Source organism: Perna viridis, chromosome 12 (assembly GCF_037379345.1).
Source record: "Perna viridis isolate PV_CMFRI_1.1 ecotype Kerala chromosome 12, ASM3737934v1, whole genome shotgun sequence".
NCBI lineage: Eukaryota > Metazoa > Mollusca > Bivalvia > Mytilida > Mytilidae > Perna > Perna viridis.
In genome coordinates this window covers 31,535,054-31,559,083 of record NC_142456.1, presented here as the reverse complement: position 1 = coordinate 31,559,083, position 24,030 = coordinate 31,535,054, and the positions used below count along the sequence as shown (strand labels likewise).

The 24,030-nt window shown below is 33.6% G+C and overlaps 2 protein-coding genes across 2 annotated transcripts; one reads left to right on the top strand and one right to left on the bottom strand.

Moving 5' to 3' along the window:
- Nucleotides 1–365: 365 nt before the first annotated feature.
- LOC148602035 (uncharacterized) lies at nucleotides 366–10,513 on the bottom strand. Its single transcript, XM_088556045.1, has 3 exons — nucleotides 10,441–10,513; nucleotides 7,426–7,541; nucleotides 366–4,871 (listed from the first exon to the last, which is right to left on the bottom strand). Exons 2-3 carry the CDS (start codon nucleotides 7,534–7,536, stop codon nucleotides 2,745–2,747), a joined length of 2,238 nt encoding a protein of 745 aa, XP_088412171.1. The 5' UTR covers nucleotides 7,537–7,541; nucleotides 10,441–10,513; the 3' UTR covers nucleotides 366–2,744.
- Nucleotides 10,514–12,710: 2,197 nt separating this feature from the next.
- Nucleotides 12,711–23,645, top strand: LOC148602034 (uncharacterized). The gene is made up of 4 exons (XM_088555279.1): nucleotides 12,711–13,056; nucleotides 14,805–14,992; nucleotides 21,810–22,041; nucleotides 22,333–23,645. Exons 1-4 carry the CDS (start codon nucleotides 12,894–12,896, stop codon nucleotides 22,587–22,589), a joined length of 840 nt encoding a protein of 279 aa, XP_088411405.1. The 5' UTR covers nucleotides 12,711–12,893; the 3' UTR covers nucleotides 22,590–23,645.
- The last annotated feature ends 385 nt before the right edge of the window (nucleotides 23,646–24,030 follow it).

The following is a 24,030-nucleotide window of genomic DNA, read 5'->3' as shown; positions in this document are numbered from 1 at the left end:
CCTACTGAGAATCAGGCAAAAAATAAGGTGTGGCACATGAAGGAAAAAAATGCTGAGGTTTATTTGTAATAACCAATTAATTATACCTGATAACCACCAGAAATAACCGTCAAAGTGTTTGTAAAATTTGCCTCGTTAAGATAATGATAGGTCAAATTTAGTTGTAAAGCACTATGGAATAAAGAGCTGCACTTTAAGCGCATGATACGCCCGTTGCCCTTGTCCTCATGCTTTTAATGAATTTACATGATCAACTAGAAATACTGTGAGCCCTGTCAAATACCCTGCCCCCCCCCACCCCCCCCCCAAAAAAAAAAAAAAACAAAACAAAACAAAAATTGGCATTATCAAGGTTACCAAAGTTAGTTTGTTGTCTTGATTTTTCACCCATACCTTTCTATCTTGTTTAAAACACACTTTTCTGACAAGGTTACCAAGTACCTTTTATATTTATTAGTCGATAATCATAACAAATGGTCTGTTTTAAACAATTTTTCAACAAATAAAATTTCCTTGGCCGTTTCATAAAAGTAGGTGAAAGTGTTTTTGAGTAATTGTCCGAAAACTTGAAAATCACCCTTTTTTTTAGTAAAAAAATCCATAATACGGAAACGAAAAATCTGAAATTTATAAAAATCAAAAGAGAGCTTATGTCAATAGATATGAAGAACTCACCAAAGTTTCATTAAAGTTGGTGAAAGCGTTTTTGAATTATTGTCCGAAGTGTGGACGACGGACGGACAGCCAGACAGACAACGGTATACAATAATACGTCCCGTCTAAGACGGGCATATAAAAATGGCGGGGAAATTTTCCTGTATTCTTTCCCTATATAAGCAGTCAAAAAATATCTTCATCACAGATGCTTCAGGATAAACTTAAATAGCCTTTTGGTTCTTTTCTAGATGTACTGAATATATTTTATGCAAAAATGACTGAATTGGGGAAAATGATGCACCTCCCATTGCCTGATTCTTACACAGAATGGTACTTAGGTGTCATAAAAATGTGTCAGTCTCTACAAGAATCAGGCAGTGTTGAACAACCCACCATTTTGCACCATCAGAATCAAGAACTGAAGACAAAATTCCCCAGATCATTTTTGTAAAATGAGTTGTAATTTCATTAAAATGCAAGTTGCAAATATAATTCGAAGGGTAGATAACTCCATCAAAATCCATATGTTTCAGATTTTTCATGTTCTGCCTCATCCTTGCAAAGCCTTGTACATACAGAATAATAGTTATGGTGAACTTCATAACACTCCTGTGAATAATTGTTATTACTTAATTAGGTTGTTTCAAGCATTTTGTGCACATATGTTAATGGGAATATAAACAAATATAATTTATAAACAAATTAAGAAAAAACAACAAAATCCTTTACATCATGCATTAACACATCTCTAACATTTTTCTTTAAAAGCATTTCAGCTTCAAATGTAATATCCATTTTGTACACAGCATTTTCTCATGAAAAAATGAGTTATCCCCCTTAGAAGGAAACTTCTGTCAGGAAAAAAATGCATGTTTTTCATTTAAATTTACAAAAATTCTTATGAATTTGGAAAGTAAAGAATACATTGAGTACTTAATTTCAAATTTCAAACTGCCTACTAATGGGATGTAATATACAATATTTCATTAATTCTTTCAAGTTTAGCCGTCTGTAAAAATTAGACAAGAGGTCTGAGTTGATTCATGCATGCATGTCAAAAACCCAACAATTTCATGTTTATATCTAATATTCAGCAACAATTACTGACCACATAACCAGACATTCACTTCTGAGATTAAAAAAAAAACTACAGATTGAGTTTGAGTTTTCATTCTTGATTTATGTGTAGTGGATTTAAGTGGTGGTTGACAGCATGGTTTTCTCCAAAAGGAATATATAGTTACCTAAAAATGTGTCATACCCAGGCTGAAAAATCATCATTTCTTTGGTGGGTTTTTCTGCACAATGAATCACCTCTACTAGTGTCTAAATCTTATATGGACTAGTGATTAAACAATAACCAAGTATACAATAACAATAATACTTAAGCTCATTCTGTGTTCATTTTTTGGTTCTCAAGCCATTTTGATGAAAATCTATCAGAGAAGGAAGCATTCTTTTTCATCTCTTTGCCCCCGAAAGAAGAACAGAGGGTACTAATCATGTTGTGCATAACCAGAAAAAAATTATGAGAATTATACCTTTTTTATTTGATTTTATTGATATCTCAAATGTTGCATCAGAAAGGGAAGAGGGTGCTTGAAAATCAATATTAATTACATGTAATGGAAGTTGACCAAAACATCAGAAAAAACTTGAAAAAATATCAACTTTGCTTTTTATGAGACAATGAAAATAAATCTTTCTTACATTCTCACACGGTGATCATTGATATATACATGTAGTTTTAATGTCAAAGAAACACAGAAAGAAAAATTGTCAGAAGTGAACTTCAAAAAAAATTTGCAGAGTTTATAATCTCTAAAGTCTAACCGTTAAACCGAACAAAGCTTGTGTTTCTCTAAAGAAATTATAACTCATATAATCTTATTAAGTAAAACATCACTGCTTTCAGTTTCAAAAGAGTCCAAAAACATAATTCCATTTTTAAAATTTAGTGTTTAAAATAATTGATGATATTCCTAACTATACATAAAAAGAGGTAAAATAAAAAAAAGGGTAATCTCTCAGCCACTAGATTTTAACACTTTAAACAAAGTTGATTAAGAATTCAGGTATTTTAAAACTCATGCTGCACTTTGTGGTTGACAAGTTTCCATAGATTTTCTATCACTTTCTCTTTGAAAAAAGTAGAAAGCTTCCCCTAAGAGAACAGGAACAGCGCGATTATCAAGGTAGTAAGACTGAAATCTACGTGCCCCATCTCCACTTGACCGATACTGATCTAGCTGATGATTCAAAGCTCGCCAATCAACCTGAATAGCAGGATAAAAGTCTTTAAGGAACTGCATGTACTTAGGAGTAGGGAAAGGTATTTTGATTCTAATCACATCCATCAAGTAAGGATCATCCATGACACAGTTATCCATAGGTAATGAGACAGCTTTAGAAATCTCAGTAATATATTCATTCTCCATTACTAGGTAGTCTATATACTTCTTTATAAGGCCTCTGTGGCTGATTGATTTGACTTTGGTTGGATCAATATCACTCCCTCTTGGTCCTCTGTACTTCGATAAAAATCTTGGCTGCACCAAAACTGTCTTTTGAGGTGGTGCATGGACAAATAAATTTTTCACAATTTCTTCATAATCAGCCACTAACTCAGGAGGATCAGATGTTTTTGTTTTACGAGACCTTTTTGCAGGTGATCCATCATCAACATTCACTGGTTTGGGATCTATGATTACAAATTTTCGTACCTGTTTTCTTTGCACTGTTTCACCATTCAAATCGTCTTCCTGAGATTCAACATCCCGACAATCTTTAGAAGCAGAGTAATCTAAAGGCATTCCCATTGGATAAGGATGAATATTTCTATAATCAGGTGGCATTTGAGCATCATCGTCATATACCATGGGTAATCCATTAGGCCCAGTGTTACCAACTACTCTCATGGGCACAGCCATTCCAGGGTATTGACCTTGAGTTCCAACATGATATCCTTCACGGTTAATGACATTGTTGTTACCATCAAATCCAGCCATATTCCCTTCCCAATGACTATACTGCTCCGGTTGTTGAAAATCTGTAGGCTGCCAAGCAGTTTGTCCAAACATGGCTTGGGAAGCAAAATTAACAGGATACTGTGAATTTTTGTGGGCAAATTGAGCATCACCAGAACTGCAGTAACCATATCCAGAATCAGTAACCTGAGTCTCAGCAATATTTGAATGAGGTACAGAAGTTGTAGATCTACTCCCAGCCATGTCGGTCATTAGTTTAGCAGCAGCTACAGCAGCTTCATCTGGTGGTTGTAGAAGTGACACCTGTCTAGGATGGTGCATTGATTTTCCAGCCTGTGGATTAGCAACGATGGTTACCATGTTTTTGTAGACTGGTTCTCTGTTTGGCCCAAGTATTACAGTTGGTGGCAAACTATAGTTGCTTGGCCCATCTCCATGGCAATGACTGTCACCAGAAAGGTCAATAACACTAACATTTCTGACTTTTTGTGAAGCTTTTTCAACTATAATATTATCTCTATTATTTTTCTCAGGAATTATTTGATCTGAGTCAAGAAGGGATTCAATAATGGCACTTTTGCCTTTTTTCTGAATTGTTTTTTGATTTGATTTGTTTTCTCCATCATCTGAATTTTCATTTTCAATGCATCTGGTTATAGCATTCTCAAAAATGTCAATAACATTTTCAGATAATTTCCTTTTTCTTGTGTTATTAGGAGCATCATTTAAAGCTGTATGAGAACCATCTGGACTTTCAGCAACATTTGTGTCTTCTTCTACTTTGTCTTTGGAACAATCAACTGAGCTTCCATTTTCTCCAGACAAATTTGAGCTAGTAGTTTCATACAAAGGAGGTAAAACATCACTATCTACAGGTTGATCATAAGAATCTGAGTTTGTCTGAGCATCCAAGCCCTCATTCCTCTGTTGTGAATCTTGAGAGATTGCTGAGTTTGTCTGAGCATCCAAGCCCTCATTCCTCTGTTGTGAATCTTGAGAGATTGCTGAGTTTGTCTGAGCATCCAAGCCCTCACTCCTTTGTTGTGAATCTTGACAGATTGCTGCTGATTTAAGATCATGAGACATTGAGATGATTTGAGGTTCTGAACCTTCACTTCCTTGTGATAAATCCATACAGATAACTTCTGATTTGGGATCCTCATATAGTGGAGGCAATTTTTCATCATCTTTATCATTATTCTTAGAATCTCTAGAACCTTGGTTACTCTAAAATTAAGAGAAAAAAATCACAATTAGATGCGCAATGAATTTATAAATCATGAAAAGTCAAAAACACAAATCTTTCAAATTTTCAATGATCAGTCTTTTATAATGGTCAATATGAGAACACATGTACTAACTTTAGGCCAACAAGCATTCTGACAGTATTGCTGATGCAATACAGTGTCCCCTTTGGGCCTTTGAACTCATTGCCTTTATGAGATTTTGTTTATATATGTGAGCTAACAATGGATGGTGTTATTTTTTAACAATCAAGAGAAAATAAGTGGAGCAAAAGCAAATTCCATCAAAATCAAACCTGAGCTTCATTTTACAGTAAATAATAAAATTTTTGCATTACAGAAATTTGCATAAAGACATTCTCTTTCTTTCACCTGGAAAGTTGAAAAAACTTTGTTATTACGAATTAAAGGGCAAATAACTCTAGAATGACAGCAGTAATTTGCATCAAAATGATGAAACATAAAATTTTATGTAATTTTCTATGTCAAAGGGCCGTAAGTTCCATATAAACCATTTTGCAGCAATAATATTTAAATTTAATTTGTCACTTTGTCATGATAAGACTAGCTAACAAATATGAAATCAATTGGATGAGGCATTACGAAGAAAAGTCTGGAATAAAATTTTATGAAATTTTCTATGTCCAAGGGACACAACTTCTGTAAAAATCATTCAACTGTAACATCATTCGAACTTAAGTTGTAACTTGTCATGATAAGACTATATTTCTAATATGAAATCAATTGGATGAAGCATTACAAAAAAAAGTCAGAAAAACATAAAATTTCATGAAATTTTCTATGTCCAAGGGCCATAACTTCTGTAAAAATCGTTCAACCATTATGTCATTCGAACTTAACTTGTAACTTGTCATGATATGACTATATACAAAATATGAAATCAACTGGATGAGGCATTACAAAAAAAAAGTCCGGAAAACCAAGTGTGACTGACAGTGTGACTGACAGACTGACTGAAAGACTGACGGACTGACAGACAGACGGACGGAAGGCATGCAAAACTAAGTACCCTTCCGCATTTGCCGAAAGGGGACAATAAAAAAGTCTGTTTAAGGATACATCAAATAAAGAAATATGAGAGGTAGATACATAAAATCACTTTATTTTTTCAAATTATTTCATGTAGACACATATGGATGGATTTCTTGATTTTAATTGTGCTCAATGAAAAATGATAATTTAGTGGCATTTCATAAAAAAAAATAAAAAAACCAATATAATGTGACATAGGGTAGGCAGAAAAAATAGGGTTGGTAGAGACAAGTTTTACAAGAATTTCTGCCATTAAAATTACAAGCATTAATTGTAAAAAGCCTCTTTCAATTGGATGAAATTGACAGGAAAATGTTCTATATAAATGAAATGGGATTATTAGATTTTTTAATATTACAAGAAGAGTCTGGTGACCATCAATTATTTTCTTGAAATTTGAAAGAAGTGTTCATAAAAATTTTAAAGAAACTTTATGTACCAGTTCTTTAATAGTTTGCGAACTAGTGAAAATTCCCCACAGAGTCTGGATAAAATTTGGTAAAAAAGGCCTATTTTTATCCTCAATTATCTCAAAAATAAGTAAGGTGACCTATATATTTTAAATCAAAATTGTAATGCATGTTCATTGAAGGTCATCTTAGAGAAAAATGAGGAAAATCTATTTCCTTAAAATAGGTTTGATCTACCTTAAATGTTTATACTTGAAACCATTTTCTTAGCAAATATTAAATGATCTGCTCGAGAAACAAGAGGCTGAATCGCCCACCTCGGAAATTTTTCACCATTCAAGGGCAATAACTCTTACAAGGAGTCATCCAACAACTTTTATTCCTGGAGACTTTTTTAGGCCTTACAATAAGGATAATTTCAGCAACTGAAAGAATTTGGCTAAACCTTCAGGTTTTGGAGATAGAATATGCGAAAAACTACTGTCTGACCCCCTACGTTCTATTTTTAGTAACAGCAGCCATGTTTTTTGACAGATCAATAATCCGCACATCAGTTCTATGCAGGATACCACAAGGAACATTCATACCAAGTTTGGTTTCAATTGGTCAAATAGTGTCAAAGGAGTAGATTTTTGAACAAAGTAACATTAAAAATGGCAAAAAATCATTGAAAAAGGGTAATAACTCCAACATGGCTTAACAGATTAAAACCAAAATTTGACAAGAGATAGATCTCATCATGCTTAACACTTTTACTATGTGTCAGAATTTAACTAAACCTAACGGTTTAGGAGATATATGTGAAAAATTACTGTCTGACCCCTATGTTCTATTTTTAGTAATGGTGGCCATGTTTTTCGACAAATCAAAAATTTCCATATAAATTCTATGCAGGATACCCCAAGAAACATTCATACCAAGTTTGGTTTCAATTGGTCAAGTAGTTTAAAAGGAAAAGAGTTTTGTATAATTGTTAATGACGAGGGATGACGACAATGGATGCCAAGTGATGGCAATAGCTCACATGGCCTTTGGCCAGGTGAGCTAAAAAGGAGGAATTTCATATTTCAATACCAGAGTTTCATGGTCTTCTCCAATTTCACTTTCACAAGAACTTGATTGATCTTCTGAAGGTTGTAGTATTGAAGCACCACACCTACGGCGTTTCCTTCTCTGTTTAACCATTTTGCCTAAAACAAAAAAACTTATTAGTAGTTATCCTGGCTGTCAAAACCTTGTAAACCTGTTAACTTTCATAATTATGAAGTCATAGATCATGATGAACTATACAAAATTCACAACAAGACCAGTCCTTTCAACTGACCTATAAAAGAGTATTCCTTGTTGGTCATGTTGTAGATATTGTCAAGTACATTGTTCTCTTGCTACTGTTGATACATTGACACTATTTCTAAATTTTAAAAAGTCAATTATATTTTTGTGAAATGCTGCCAAAGTACTGCATGCAAGTATCTATCATTTTACTTCCTACAATTCTTTTTGCAATAAAAGTGATTGCCCATTAACAAAAATGGAGCTAACAATTGTCAAATTCTGGTTGTTAAATAATGATAAATTCTCTATATTTTGATATTACAGTTACTGATTTTGAACTTAACACTCCTAATTTCGGGGATTTGATACATCGCATCTACCCAAAAGAACTTGAGATACTACAGACACTGTGAGGTCAGCCTCATATCTTGACCTACACTTAGAAATCGATGGTAAAGGAAAACTATTGACCAAAACTTTACGACAAACCTGATGACTTTTCATTCAGAATTTTCAACTTTCCTTTCATCTGTGGCAACATTCCTTCGCCTCCTGCGTATGGAGTGTTCATATCACAACTCATAAGTTATGCCAGAGCTTGCCGAAACTACACAGACTTTTTGTATCACGCTAGAACTCTAACAAATAGGCTTCTGGAACAGGGTTATATTGCTACAAGATTGAAGTCATCACTACAGAAGTTTTATGGTCGTCATCATGAACTCATGGATCGTTATGGTGTATCCATCAGCACCATGAAAACTGATTTATTCAATGGGTCATAGTTTTCCTTTCCTCGTTTGTCTACCCCGGACTTGACTTTTTATGAGCAACTCGGTGGGTGTTTTTAGAAAAGCAGAGGACACTTACCCTACCGGTGCATCTGGTCCATTCTCCCAGTTTTTAGTGTAGTTCGAGTTGCTCATTTACTTTTGTTACTTTGTATGTATGATTTTAGTGACTTTATGTTCTTTGTTGTGTATGTCTGTTTTCCATGTCTGGTCTTTGTCCCTGGATTACATTCTTTTGATTACCGCCATACCATTGGTTCCCTTGATTACTCTTTCAATGTGGGGTAGTCGATGAGCATGCATGACATATGTACTTTCTTCAGGTAGTACTTGGGGTAGAAATAGAATTTCCCTCATGGGAGTGTGTACTAAGCATGCACATCAATCCCACAATTAACATAAAAGGATCTATCGGGGAATTTTATAGTAGTAACAAGCGTGCATCTTATGTATTTCTTTTGGTAAAAGAAAATCCTCCAATTAAAGTATTCATACTCATGTGAAATTCTTTTCATTATTTTTCATATACTTATTTTATGAAATCAATTTTCAATGTACTAATTTGTGGTATGTGCCCAAAAAATTATGCAAAAATGTTAGAAGTTTAAAAGGCTTTGTTCATTGTTCATAACTTACATGCTGATTTTTTATACATGCTAATTGTTTTAAAAAAAAAATAAAATAAATTATGCCATCAATCTATATATACACAATATGGAGTAAGCATTGCCTGTATCAACCAGCACAGTGAGCGTTAACTTGTACCTTCTGTGCAAGGCTTGTAAGAATAGTCAAGGACATTAAAATCCCTTAGGCACAAAGGGGGTGGGAATAGATGTCAAAAGATAATTTTAGATCGCAATCGCAATATTTTTATTTATATTTCAGCAGCAAGCAAAGTCAATATTTTTTATTCGAAAATTAGTTAAAAATGGGGAAAAATAAATCAGGATTTAAAAGTTATCATGATCCATTGGAAAGTTGTTGAAGTGCATCCCTACAAATTACCATTGCAAAGTTTTGATAAAAATGATTTTTCTTTACAATACTGTGATACAATATATGAACATTTTTAAAGGCACAGAAATTTACTTTACTTTTTGAACACAATTACTGAGTGTTAAAGATGTTGCATCAGAAAAATAGGTTTATTGCAATGGAAGGTTAGATTTTGTACTAACTGCAGACAAAAATCCACTTTCCAAAGGCCTGTTTTTCCTCAGTCTAGAAAACAGTTAACTAACCATGATACAGTAAATTAAGATAGTACATGTAATAACCACAGAGCTCACACTGCCTTCCTATGGTTATCACATGTACTATATTTAGAATCAATAAACTCAAAACATCTAAAAGCTGAAAGTCAAACAAATATGAGACCTAAATTTAATTTACTCAATTACTGTCAGGGGCCTGTCCAGGTGAGGGTGTAATGGGCATATGCCCCTTCTTTTCCAAGAAAAAAAAACCTATTGTAATCTGCTAAATATTGTACTGAATATGGCAACTTATCATATTCATTCATTCATTAAACATGCCATTATCTGGTTTCTTTTTAAAATGATTCTCGTAACCCAGAAAAATTTGTTTACCACGATAACCCCAACTAAAACATGGATATGAACAAAGTGAAATTAAGTCCCCTCTTCTGAAAATCCTGGATCCACCCCTGAGTCCTGACTCTTCTTTGTTTTCTTTTTTCACAGTTTTAATACAAAAGATAAACCAGAACAAAATGTCTCTCTTGGTTCCATTTGATAAAGAATTGCAAGGGTATAGGTTAAATAAACGTAATTTTGATACATTGAAATAAAAAATCGCTTGTATGGTACGCAGTCATAGATACGTCTTTAATACTGAGAAATAGAAATTGGAATGCCAATGCCTATGCCGGCAATGGAAAATCTTCTTTTACTATTTATAATGTTTGCTGCAGCATTATACATACATGCTCGTCGTGTTATTCAGCAAATAACGACCTAAAACCACTGTTAGACAACGTATCTAATATAATTGCTTATACCTTCCTGCACAAGTTGGTTTTCAAAACTTGTCTTCTTGTCTCAGTGCACAGTGCAGGGCGTCTGCAACCAACTACCGCAATGAATGATGGGATATGTTATCTCCCTTTACAATTTTCGGACCTCTCAAAAGTTATCACCAACTTGAAAGGTAAGCACAAAGAGGGGCTTGTTCATGCTAAATTTCGATGGGTCTCCCTTTTCATGAGTATCTTATCTTTTATCATGCCGCTTCAAATCAACGTTGCTTAGGCGGTTAACGGAAGCGATGCGACAAGCGACGTGCAGTGTTAGCAGTTTACAACTACAATATGCTTATAAATGTCGCATATTAATAACATATAACTGCGATATGCTTATAAATGTCGCACATTAATAACATATAACTACGATATGCTTATAAATGTCGCAACCTCGAGGTCGCAGTCCGGTAAATGTGTGTGGCTCACGGAGTCACGCATATTTTAAAGCTGATTTTGGCGGAATTTTCTTTTAATTCCTTCTTTCAAACTTTTTCCCCAAGTCTCGGGTATTTGCGTCTTGAAAGCTTGGCAGTTCTGATGTTGCAACTGTCGGCCGTTGCTACTCGTTCAGACTGGCTGCTATAATTAAGTGAATTACTTGAAAGAATTAAGTAAATGCAGTTTATGCACAGGAAATTTGTCTATTACTTAATTTATTTCTTAATTTAATTTGATACTTGGCATGAGTTGCTGTTGTGTATAGTTCTGTTATTGCCGTATACTTAATTATTCTCTGAAAAGTCGACCAATGAATGTTTTATAATTTAAGTACAACACTGGAGCACCATGCAGGGACCCACTTATTTCATTTAAAACATCTGCTACTAAGAATATGTCTCGGAATGTTGTTCAACACACTAAAGGGACACCAGAGACTGAGACAAAATACACTAGAAAAAGTTTTGGTTCATCAGAAAGGGTAGAAACTATTTGGATCATGCATGTGTGAAGAACTGACTTAATCTCCGCGATACTCTACATATTTCATGACTGCATAGTTTGCTAAAGTATGCCCTTATGCATAAATTTGGTGAATCAAGTTGGTTTTTATAGCTTAATGGATTCGCGGTTTGTTTCGACAAAAAACAATCATCTCAAATGCCGAGGTTTCACTGACTCTTGATATTCAACATGCACACCAAACTGTCTATAATAGTATTTTGAAGTGCATCATATTATTTGATGGACACAACTTACTGCGATTACTAATTTCCTCAAATTTTAATTCAGTAGCGGATCTAGGTAATCTGGGGTTGAAAAAGCCCACCTCTTTTGGTTGAAATTTTGTTAATTTTGCGCACAATTTGGGCAAACAATAGTCTCTTCCTTTTTCTGGACCTTATGAAAAAAAATTAACAGTAAATACAATAAATGGACCGAGATAACCCCTGTGCACCCCACCCCCATTCGTCAACTCCATTATGATTTTCAGGTACCCTAATACCTACAATTTACGAATTAATTTGTCGCCAAAAATAACAAACCGATTTACAGAAGCATTACTCTATATATATTTAAACTTTTTAAACCTCATTAAGGCAAAAAATCCAATTTTTTTTTTATTGATATCATTTTTTTAAATATTTTTTTCCTGCTAAACCCACCTTTTCCTTTCCTGCCTTACGATGAAAAAAATCTGAATTTATTCGAATTTTCCTATCTACTCCTACTTGACAATATGTTTTAAATATATATATCGGGAGCTAAATCTTTGGTTTGCGATTATTACCAGTACTCGTAATAAAAAAGCGAGAAACTATTTCCCACTGCGACTTACAGAAAAGTAGCCCTATTATTTTTTTATTGATGACATTTATCTGCTAGACAATTGTAGAATTGAATAAATAATACCAACTTATGAAGATGGCCTACTCTGGTGTGAGCCTTTAATCCCTAATTAATTCAAAAATAACAAACGCAAATCAATGTCAGGATTGCTAACCTGAGAGAATTAGAATTTGTTATTTAACAAATGACAATTTTAGTGTATCGTCTATAAAAATATTGTGCCATATCATTATAATTCCATAGATTTAAAGATTGAACTGAAATCCGATTTATTCGCGGATCCCTCTTAATCTGGTCTCGTTCTGATGCTCAGCAGGGAACCGCGGTTCGAACTAAATACCGCTCATTAGCGGAATATAAAGATTACAATGGTTCGCTCGTTTCTAACAATCAAAATTCAGCGGATAATGTTAACTTGTAACATGTCCGTTCGTTAAAATATAATTAGGATCTAGTAAACATCTTAGATTAGTCCGATTGTAAACGCGGTCCATGCGAACCTTCTTTAATTTTGAAAAAAAAACAGAAAATTGTGCGCCAAAAATGTGTGATGATATTTTGTGTTTTAATTTTATTTGATTAGTAGCCTGTTGACTTAATTTGACACTGTCTGGTTATTTATTTGTAATAAACAAAAGGTTATAATGTGCGAAAACGAAATATCTGTTTTGAAGGAGGATTCGTGTATCAGACCACAAAGACCGAGTACATTGAATCTTCCCGCTGCATGTCCTGGGCAAAATTGTTCTGATGATGAAGAGATTGACGTCGTCGATGAAGGATCGGATTCTGACGACGACCCCTCAGGTATTCAATTGGTTTATATCAGTAACTTCATTCTTTCAGTGTTTGTTTTATTTTTCTGTATTTGTTTGTTTTATTTATTTTTGTTGTTGTATTATGTTGTTTAACTTGTTTTGTTTTGTTTCCTGTTTTCTGTTTTCGTTGTATGGAATGTTTTTCAATTTAAAAAACGCAATTGTTTGTATTCATTTATTTATTTTCCATAACTTGGTACTTATTCAAATTATCTTTTGTCTGTACCCTTTTTATTAAATTTAATTATTCCTACCAAATAATGCTGGAGCCAAATTAATCATATGACATGAAGTTCGTACAGGCTCAATTGTTTATATATTATATAAACTTTGACATGTACATGTATTATTATTATTATTATTATTATCATCATTATTATTATTATTATTATTATTATTATTATTATTATTATCAAATAATAAATAATTAAAAAGCTACCGCTAACGCTTACCGCTCCCAGTCATGAAACAAAACAAAAATAACCCGAATCAAAGACCTTATTGGCAAGTTTATTCGTTCATTTGCCTAATTTATGACCGCAAAATATTTGAAGACTTAATCATAAAATGTTTATTATGAGTCAGGAATAAACTCCGAAATGAAAGGTAGGCTAAATTTACTTTTGATATGACGGATTTTTATATCCATTGATATTATTCTAATTATTCCTGTGATTATTTTGCTTTAAAAATGTAAAGAAAGCGTTAGAAGAATTTCAGTATTGATGTAATATATAAAAAGCGCTGAAACACTGCCCAAGGCTTCATTCCCTGTATTGCATTTATTAGAACTTCTCGGTGCTTCATTTGACATCCTATATCGAGACTTTTGGGTTTGCGTACTTCTTGTATACAATGTAATTTTGGGATTATAAGATCGTCACCATTGTATGCATATATTTGATTCTAATGCTGCAGGTGATAGGTTGCTTACTGAAACACGTGTTTTGCAATATCTATGATTGATATATTTGTATACATCAGTCTTGCGTATTGTTAATTCCATTATATATACTCTCCGGCTTTATACAAAAATATCATTTTTTTAATGTCCTTTTCAGACTGAGTATTTTGTCATGTTTTGTATATTATTTTGGCTTTTTACTACCACTTCATCATAGCAAAGTGCATGACTACGTAAATAAAATATACAGGAATATTTGTTTTTGTGCAATGTATTATTATTATTATTATTATTATTATTATTATTATTGGGCGCTAATCAAGTTTATGGGTCAAATCAGTGGCAGATCTACGGGTAGAGGGTTCCAGGATTAGAATCCCTTCCCCATTTGTTGGGAAATATTGCTAATGTTGTTCATTTGTAGCAGAAAGAATTTTCCAATAATAGTCTGGAACACACCTCTTCTGAAAAAAATGCCTTTGGCTGAAATATGCATATATAAATACCGAAAATATGAAAAATATAATTGTGCTAACATTGTTGTAAAAAATCTTTAAAATTAACTGTATTCGGCCGAAACTTTTCCTCAATACATCTGATTCTGAAATACAAAACACTACACGTCTTGAAATATCTTACAAGTATTCTCACTCAGTGGCAGATCCAGGATTTTGGATCCCTTCCCCACTTTGATGGAAAAGTTTTAACATTTCATAAAAATATGGACAAAAATGAGCAAATGCTAGACTGGAGTCCATTTTTTCTAAAACCCATTTTTCAAAAATCCACCCGTGCATATAATGCAGTATAGTTATGCTATCATATCTCTTTAGGGTCACCAAGCTTTGACTATGGAACTGACGGTGTGTCATCGCCCAAAAAGCAGAGAAGAAACAGAACAACTTTTACTGCAGAACAGCTGAGAGAACTAGAGGCCATCTTCCAACATACACATTACCCAGACTGCACGTTAAGAGAACAAATAGCTGACAAGGTGGATCTTACAGAGGCAAGAGTGCAGGTAATAACTGTGATTTTTTACGTGTCATATACAGAAAAATATTGTTCACATGAACTTCATGTTAATCAAGTTTCACGTGAACTTGATATGAAATTAACATGTTTTTCACATGAAATAGTTTCACATTTATTTATTTTGGAGCCTTTTACAGCTTAGTTAATAGTATATGTTTTGCCCGTCTTTGAAGACCGTGTGGTGACCTACAGATGTTTAAATATTCGTTGCTTGGCTATCTCATTGGCAATCATACCACATCTCTTATTTTATATCATCACAACGTCAGGTCTCCTGTGTCCACTTGTTTCCATGGGTCCCTCATGGATATGCATGCAGACTGTATTTTCATGAACTTCAGGTGAAATCTGTCACAGATTTTATTGATTTATTTTTGTAACATCGTGTGAAATTTTGACGTACATTGCAAACACGTAGACAATGAATTTCAAGCTTCCTCGTACTTTCGTTTCATTTCTTTATTCAAAACTTCCTTATTCTATAGCTCTGTCCATATCGCGGTTTTGATGTTGAACTTTGCCTCTTCAAAGGTACAATGCTATTCAGTCACCAAGTCATGTGATATTGATACAAAACAGTGTTTGTTTGTTCGTTTGTTTGTTGGGGTTTAACGCCCGAGCAGCAATATTTCAGCTATATTCAGGCGATGAACATGAAGTGGATGATAAAATGAACATGAAATGATGATGAAATGAAAAATGGGATGGGACACAAGGATAATGGGGCCGAGAAATTTTGATTGCCACTGGAAATAGGGAAAAGTGGGTAGGGTCGGGAATTTAGCCTCCTGTGGCGGAGCCCTATGATTCCTTCTCCGGGAGAATACCACAGTAGGGTTTTTTAACGTGCAAGGAACGTGGCATCTTTCCCAACACGGTGCACCACTATGGTTTGCGGTCAGGTTTTCCGTATTATAGCCTGACAACCCCAGTATGTAACACGCCAGGGGTACCCCATTCCACCACCTGGGGCACACAACCCAGTTGCTCTGTGGGCAGAGCGCCCTAGCCCCCGGCTAAGGTTCTGAGCACTATTTACTCGCCTTTTACGACAAGCTTAGCGCTGCTTCAGGCCTATTATTTTGACACCCGGACCTGCACGGGTCTACAAAACAGTGTAGACTCAAGTCTATTACGACAATGTTTTAGAGATAAGATTTGTAATGTCACTAGAGTTTTGTAAAGATTCCACATGAAAATTGGATCTCCTATTTTCGGATCTATTGATAAATAAATATGAAGTCTCTGGCATAATTTATAAACTAATAGTAACAGACCAAGGGGGTTAACCCGGTGGAGTTCGGAGGTTAGAATCCCAGTTATCTGTAACACAAAATACGCAGACAAAATCAGGCGATCTCCTTTCGCGCTAAAGGCTAAAAACCACTAAATCCACTCTCCATAGGCTTCTATGCTAATTTCACAATATTCAATGGCTTCTCTGGACTTTACCTTAACTTTAACCTGCAGAGGACTATATATCAGCATGATTCTACATATGTCAGCTCACAATCCTCAGAATGGCATGTGGGGTTAGCAGACTTGCAGTGCAGTACTGGTCACCGGAAGTGAAGGGTCTATAAATAGCATGGGAAATCCCAGTGTTTTCACAAGATAGGGGTATATTTAAAAATCATTATGGAGGTTAGGCTTTACATCACAAGAAGCAAAATGCACCTATAAAATGTACAGAAATGTTTTTCCTTTCAGAAACTGTTTAATTTTTTTAAATAAGATGAGAACTTTTTTTCACAGCACTATGAGGAACGGGTAATTTCTGCGTAGGACTATTTTTGCGTACGTTCCAAATGCTCATTGGTTGAATTGGTGGTCTGTAACCTAAACAGGGACTATTTTGTGCCACAATTCATTTGCGTCAGTATCTTTTTTCAAATTTCGTAGTTGATTTGCGCCAAGAAAATAGGAATTCTTTTGTGCCAAAATGCTGGCGAATTTGCAATTATCGTAATAATATAACTGTAAATATCGAAATTATTGACATTTTGAATCATATGAACATTGACCCTTCTCTTTTTATCCGGGCTTGGAACCGGCAAATTTACCTGCATGGTTGAGGTAAATAAATGTTCGTTTAAAGGTTATTTTCCTTTATTTTACTGGATTTTCTTAATGTTGACATCCATTTTTTCTGATCAATTGACCGCTATATATTTTTTTCTTAATTTATTGTTCTTACATTCGCATTTACCTTTCGTGAACACTTTTTAATCACCCTCATATATAAGTCAATCTGTGAATTACATCATTAAGGCGTTTTTCGATAGTTTTTTATCTTTAAATCATATTTCATTTTCACATTTCTTTGTGAAATATTTTATTTCACTACCTCTATAAGGTGTATAATATGGGGGAAATATATCTTCTAGCATTTCTATACGAATCCAAGTAAACAAACGAACTGTATATAAAACTAATAGTATTCCCTTGCCTAATGTTGGTTGAATTTTTTTGGCACAAAAAGTTAAAACATTTTCTTATTTCTGTTTTATTTTAATTGTATTTACAGTGGTCAATTATTTTATTTCCGTTGTGTACATGTGGCGTTTAATTAAAATTCTTTATTAATCTAAGCACAGGGCCATTTGCATATATTCGCAAAAGAAATAAATATATATATACAGACTCCTACATTCACATTCTAACCAATATCAATTCATGTTGATTGTTTTGATTGTATACGTGTATAAATAATTTAAAAACGAAATATAATATTCTCGTTAGTTTTGTAAATAGCATTTTAAGGCCAGTCTGTGTTTTTTTTTACCATCATTGGTTTTCTATGCTGCTAAGAAACAAAATTGCTAGACGATGCCCATTAATGACCCAATTAAGATGAATTATCCCTCATAATTATCTGAAAATGTCAGTCTGAACATCTGATCATCATGGTAGAGGAAGATGGGAGTAGACAGCTTTAGCAAACGTGTCCATTGCGCCATAAGCAATTTCTTTTGTACCTTAAAAGGGACATGCATTTTTTTTTCAATTGGAAATTTTGACTTGTAAATGCCTCATACGTTTCCGCACTTTTTTCTGTTCATGATGACAAAAAATTATACCTAAAGTACATGAATATAATATAAATCAATTACAATGTAAACCAGACTGATTGTCCAAGTTTTTGCCACTCCCATGCATCGTGTTGTCATGTAACAGACAGTGCCAGTGAATAAAATTTATTTCAAATACTATGCACAATTTTTTTAAAAATGTTTAATGGAATAACATTGTATGCATGTTTAAAATTGATGTATTTACTGCGATTGATATTTCATATTTTTTACCTTTTTTTCGTTTCACGTATGTTGTTTTTATTTTTTTCTACGTTTTTTAATAGTAAAAGGATTGTAAAAAGATGGTGCGTTACAATGACTTCTTTAGACAACAGACGTAGTGTTGTTTCACATTGCTGTGTTGCATTCAGCTTATGAAGTTTTATAAAATACAGAGGAACACGGTCTTAGCACATGATGTAAACTCTGTCATCAGCTAGTTCTTTTTTGCGTTTGTATGTCCTTTCTAGTTCGATTTGGGAATAATTTTGCATATTTACAGAAATGGTTAAAATTACTCAGCTTCTGGCGTAGCATGGCATTTCTATCGAGACCTAAACATGATAAGGTCAACCCCTCCCATGAAAATGATTTCACATGGAATTAAAGTAATGCTTACTTATTAAAATTGTCATATTTCTAACGCTAATTCCTACAAAATTGAAATCAAAAACGAGTAAATTTCGTATTTACTGTATCACCCTAAGGAGCACTTAATTTAAGATAGTTGAAAATTTTACTAAAACTGCCAATAATCTGCTTAAATAATCTCGAAACGCCAAACCCTAATAAAGTGACATTAAAGAAATTTCCTTAAATTCCAACATTTTTATTATTGTCGCCCATGTAAGCGGATTAGTATCAATTTCTTTTGTCATCTCATCTTATTTGTAATATTTCAATCAGAGGAAATAATTGATAACACAGATCGCAAATGTTGACAAATAATTAAAGCTGTCGGATTTCAAACATGTTTTGTCCGGAATCGGTTTCCTGCTGTGGCCGCGGTCGGATGATGAACATGCAAGATGTCCCACCCGGGGACATCGCTATGATCAACCAATTAGTTGGCGATTATCGCGTCAAGTGGCCGTGATCTAATAGGAATGGACTATTAAATTTTAATGCTATTCATTCTTAAAAGTCCCCAAAACATTTATGAGATTTTAACAATAAAGACAAAATAATCTTAGTACAATGTCAACGAGTTTTCACTGTAAACATTGAATTAGGGTAGAAAAGGATATTGTAATATTATAAAGAGACATATTTGCGCTTATATGAAATCTAACCACAAAGCAGCGTGCTTACGCGGTTTTATTTGGTACTTTATTACTTGGTCAATACAGTTGTAATTATGGTGTTTTTTTTAAACATTTGAAATCCAAAATATGTTCCCGCTATTTTTCAGGAATGGATCAACTTCGGTGCATATCTAAAAAGATACTTGAATTGTTTATTGACGAGTTAATACAGAAAGGAAGAAAGAAAATAACTAGAACATATGATATTATTGTATTTTTATTTTGCAAGTTGCAATTGCATTCTGCTTTGTGAATTAATTAGTCAAGTTTCAACTAAGATATTACTTATTATAAGCGCTCCTTATATTGAAGACAATTTTCTACAATTTTCACTCTAAAGTGACTTATTTATAAGTACTTCTCTGTCTAAGAATCGGGCAAAATGTATAGAAAATGTGGCACATGAAAAAAAAAGCAGAGATTTTATTGCATTATCCAAGTATTTATACCATCAAAATGTTTTTAAAGTTTGCCTGTTTAAGAATTAAGTTGAAATGTACTATAGTAAAATGGCGGGAAAATTTCCCTTTTTTCCCTCTATAGATACTTCATGATCAAGGTAATATAAACATATCTTTTCGGTTGTAAACTTATTATTGTCTAGATGTATTGATAATGTTTAACGCAAAAAACACCAAACTGAAAAAAATATGTGCCACACATTAATTGCCTGATTCAAACACAGAATCATACTTAAAACTGAAATTGATTAAAACGGATTTTGCCACGTGCTGGCTTAAATTTGTGATCTGTCTTGCTTGACCTTGTGTCGCTAAGACGAGAATATTAAACTCATTAAAGAAATTAATCAGTTACATTACTTCTCTAAATTATGAAATAATACGAACTGTAGTCTTTAAGGATAAGGATTTACACGTTTCTAAGCCTAACAAGCTTAGTTAAGGAAAATTAACAATGGCTATTGGATTATTGGAAATGGCTTTAGGAATTTTGAATCTGCTAGGGTCTATGTTTTCGAAGATAAAACTTATGAATTGGACAAATAAGACAGTGCGGTGCAATTGAACACTCACATCAATATCACTGTTAATTTGTAACACGGGGGACAAGGTTGGTTGAATTATTGTGCCCAATTTTGCAATACTAGCACATATTACAACAAAAGAACAAAACACGAGCGCACGTTCCCTATTGACTTGATTTGCCTCGCTCGGTCTTTTATTCAGTCTGTTTTCACCTCCTTACCTGAAATCTTTGATCCGCTCCTGAATATCATTGGCATTAATGCATGGTTAGTGCTTTTTTCGCAAATATGATGTAGACCAATTTCAGTGTAAATATTCGATGGACAGTCTTATCATGATACCAATCCTGAAATCTTATCTTATCGTTGCGTAACCTTTTCGTTTCGCCATTTATATGAACTTACTTATTGTTGGGCCATAGTTTGCTTTTAAGGTATCATGTATTCGAATATCGAAAGTCCTGAGATTGCAACATAGAAAATATACAATTCTATAAATAGAACAACATGTATCCATAATAAATAGTGTATTATTAAAAAGATGATTAAAATCTGATTGTCATGATAATCGATTATAGGACTTAGGAAACACTGATCCGTTGTTCTCTCGTCCTAATAAGATTTTCAAGAACCTGGGGCCGAAATCTATAAATTAAGATCCGAATTAAATTTCAGTGTTCGACAATTAAATTGTTTAATCTTACAATTCTAAAAGAGCAGTACGCCAATTATAACAGGATCAGAACGTTAAAAGGATAAGCAGGCTTTCTGAACGGATTAATTTGGTTTTCACGTAACAACATGTACCATAATTAAGCCTTTGCCAAAGTATACTTTTTACGTAAAATATCGATATTTTTTTCATAATTAGCGAGACTGGGGTGTCCGATGGCCAAAGCTGCTTTAACTGCATTTTAATCCCATCAGTCTAGACAGATTTGCATTAGATTTGTTGCTTTTTACAAGGTCACAGTTTATATGCTCTGTCGGCTACGTACATGTGTTTGCTTGTACAAGTATTTATTAATCATAAATTTGTATAGGTTGTTACTCGATTGAATACATATTTTTTGAAGTATATGGCAGTTTTATATCGATTTAAAGACAATTTTAAAACACAGTACAGTAACACTCAATTCCAAATCTTGCTACACATTTCTTTTCACCTATCAGATCATATCAGTAATCATTGGATGCAGACTTGCATGGGATTTGATGAACTAACCTTTACTTATGAGATACCTGTTTTAAAATTCTACTTCGCTTACATGACAGCCGAGTTAATCTCGAGTTTTTCATCGGACACATAATTCATGGTATCGAATGTAACCCTCCATGCTTCTTCATTTTGAATATAAAAAAGTGCTCACGAACCATACACCTTAAATACATGTTACAGCAAATGTCGTTTTTTTTAACTTTTCTTTCATATCTATGCAGGTATGGTTCCAAAATAGAAGGGCAAAGTGGAGAAAACAGGAGAAAAATATTGTGCGCATGTTTGATGTTTGGCGTCACAGAGTGGACCCATACCCGATGATGCCCAATCCGTTCGGATTAGGACCGTCTGCGTTCTCCTCCGTAAGGACTAGTATGTTTCCATGGGTACCACGACTTCCGCTGTCACTTCCACCCGTGCTCCCCTTCGCCGGAATGATAAGCCCATATAAAGGTATTTCATGTCCTAATATTAATAATAAATGGCTTTTTAATTTTTTTTTCATTTTTCCACGTCTCTATGCATTTTATTTTTACTGTATTATATATAGGGAAACACTCCTACTCGCCAGTAAGTACCTTCACACTTAACATTGATTTTTATTTGAATAATATACTGTAATGTGTCTTGCTGAAAATTCGAACTTACTAGTATCTAGTAATACATAGCAAATTTATATCACAATATTACATGTATGAAAGTAAATTAGAAATATGTTATATTATTTATATGTTTGCCTTACAGCTATGGAGATCCCACCGCTGCCACCAAAACTAAGTCAGGACCAATCCCCTATACACCACTTCGGATCGTATGCTAGAGACTACTTACAACGAATGACTAAAGAAGTAAACGAAAAGTATGAGAAGGAATTATCCGGAAGAAGAGACACTCCACCAGTTTTACAACCGCATTCTCGTCATTCATCATCTAAGTCGTCAACAGTATCTTCACCTTCACCCTCTGACTTGTCAACACATAAAAGGTCATCTTCACGATGAACTCATTTTTTATATTGCAATTTTAATAATGAACTATTGCTTTGGGTCCGTCCGTAAAGCAAGAAACCCGTACCACGCCAAGTGTTCAACAGAATTTTAGGCTACAGCAAACTGAATTTCAAAATACAAATTATTTTAATTTCATTTCATTCCAAAACAAAACTCTTTTTTCGTGTCATTGATAAACACAGGCGGACACACCGGGTTACATCTGTATAATGTACATATTACTCGCTTATTTGGTGCTAGTTTTTTTCTCGGTAAAGCAAGAAATAACAGGGTACGATCTACAAATGGTAACTCGATGCATTCGCTGGTATATCTCATTTATCAATTTATTCATTTTGAAATATTGTTCACCTATCATTTTATTTCTGTCTATTTTTCATGACAGGTTGATAAAATAGAAGGTTGTAGATATCATTTTGTAACAAGAGATTTCCCAGTAAATGTTAAAATATATTTGTATGTTCATTTATATGAACTTTTAAACCTACCAATTTGAAAATGTGATATACACACATTCCACGTAATTTGTACTGTAAACACAGTGCAAATCATACATGTATATATTGTGCTTTGTATGCTAATATTTGCCGTAAGCGTTTAAATGTCGACTGGTTTTGATGACGAATTAGTCTCCGTTATCATGTTACTTTTTCCTCTCTCCATGGACTGAATCATTTTTTTTTATATAAAAGGAGGTGAAATTATATTAGTTTTGAGGTTACATTGTTCCAGTAATTTGTTTAGGTGTAGTTGTTATCAATTTAAGACTTTTCGATGATAATTGTTGGACAATATCATGTGCACATGCATGTATTAAATCAAAATAGTATTCTTAATCTCTGAAAGAATTCGTTTGCATTTTAATTAACTGTTGTTTTTACTATCAGATTTGTTTTTGGGTCAGTCAATATAAAGATGTTTGTTAAAATCGGTGATAGTCACCTAGTTTTCCTCATCTTCGTATCAATTTACAAATACATGTAAATTCAGGTACAATTAGAACTACTACCCATAACACAACCTCATTTAACGGGAGTACCGCTGGAACAGAAATTTTGATTGGTTGCTTTAGATTGAACTTTGCTTAGTTGCTTTAGGCCGAATATGATTGGTTACTTTAGACCGAGTTTGATTGGTTGCTTTCGATTGAATTTTGATTGGTTGGTTTAATCCCGAATATTATTTTAGATTGGTTCTAAATGCATTATACTTGTATAAATTGGTTTTAGAACATAATTGATATACAAACTGAGAAAGGTCATTTGTATAGCTAGAATTCACATCGTTTTCATTATGTTGCACATTTGAGTGCTTTATATAGTTAATATAAATGTTCATTATTAGTCTGTTTTTACAATATATATATTGTTTGATGTTGGAAATAAAATAGAATGAAGAAAAGTTTTATTCCTTTGTGTCTAAGCCTCATTTC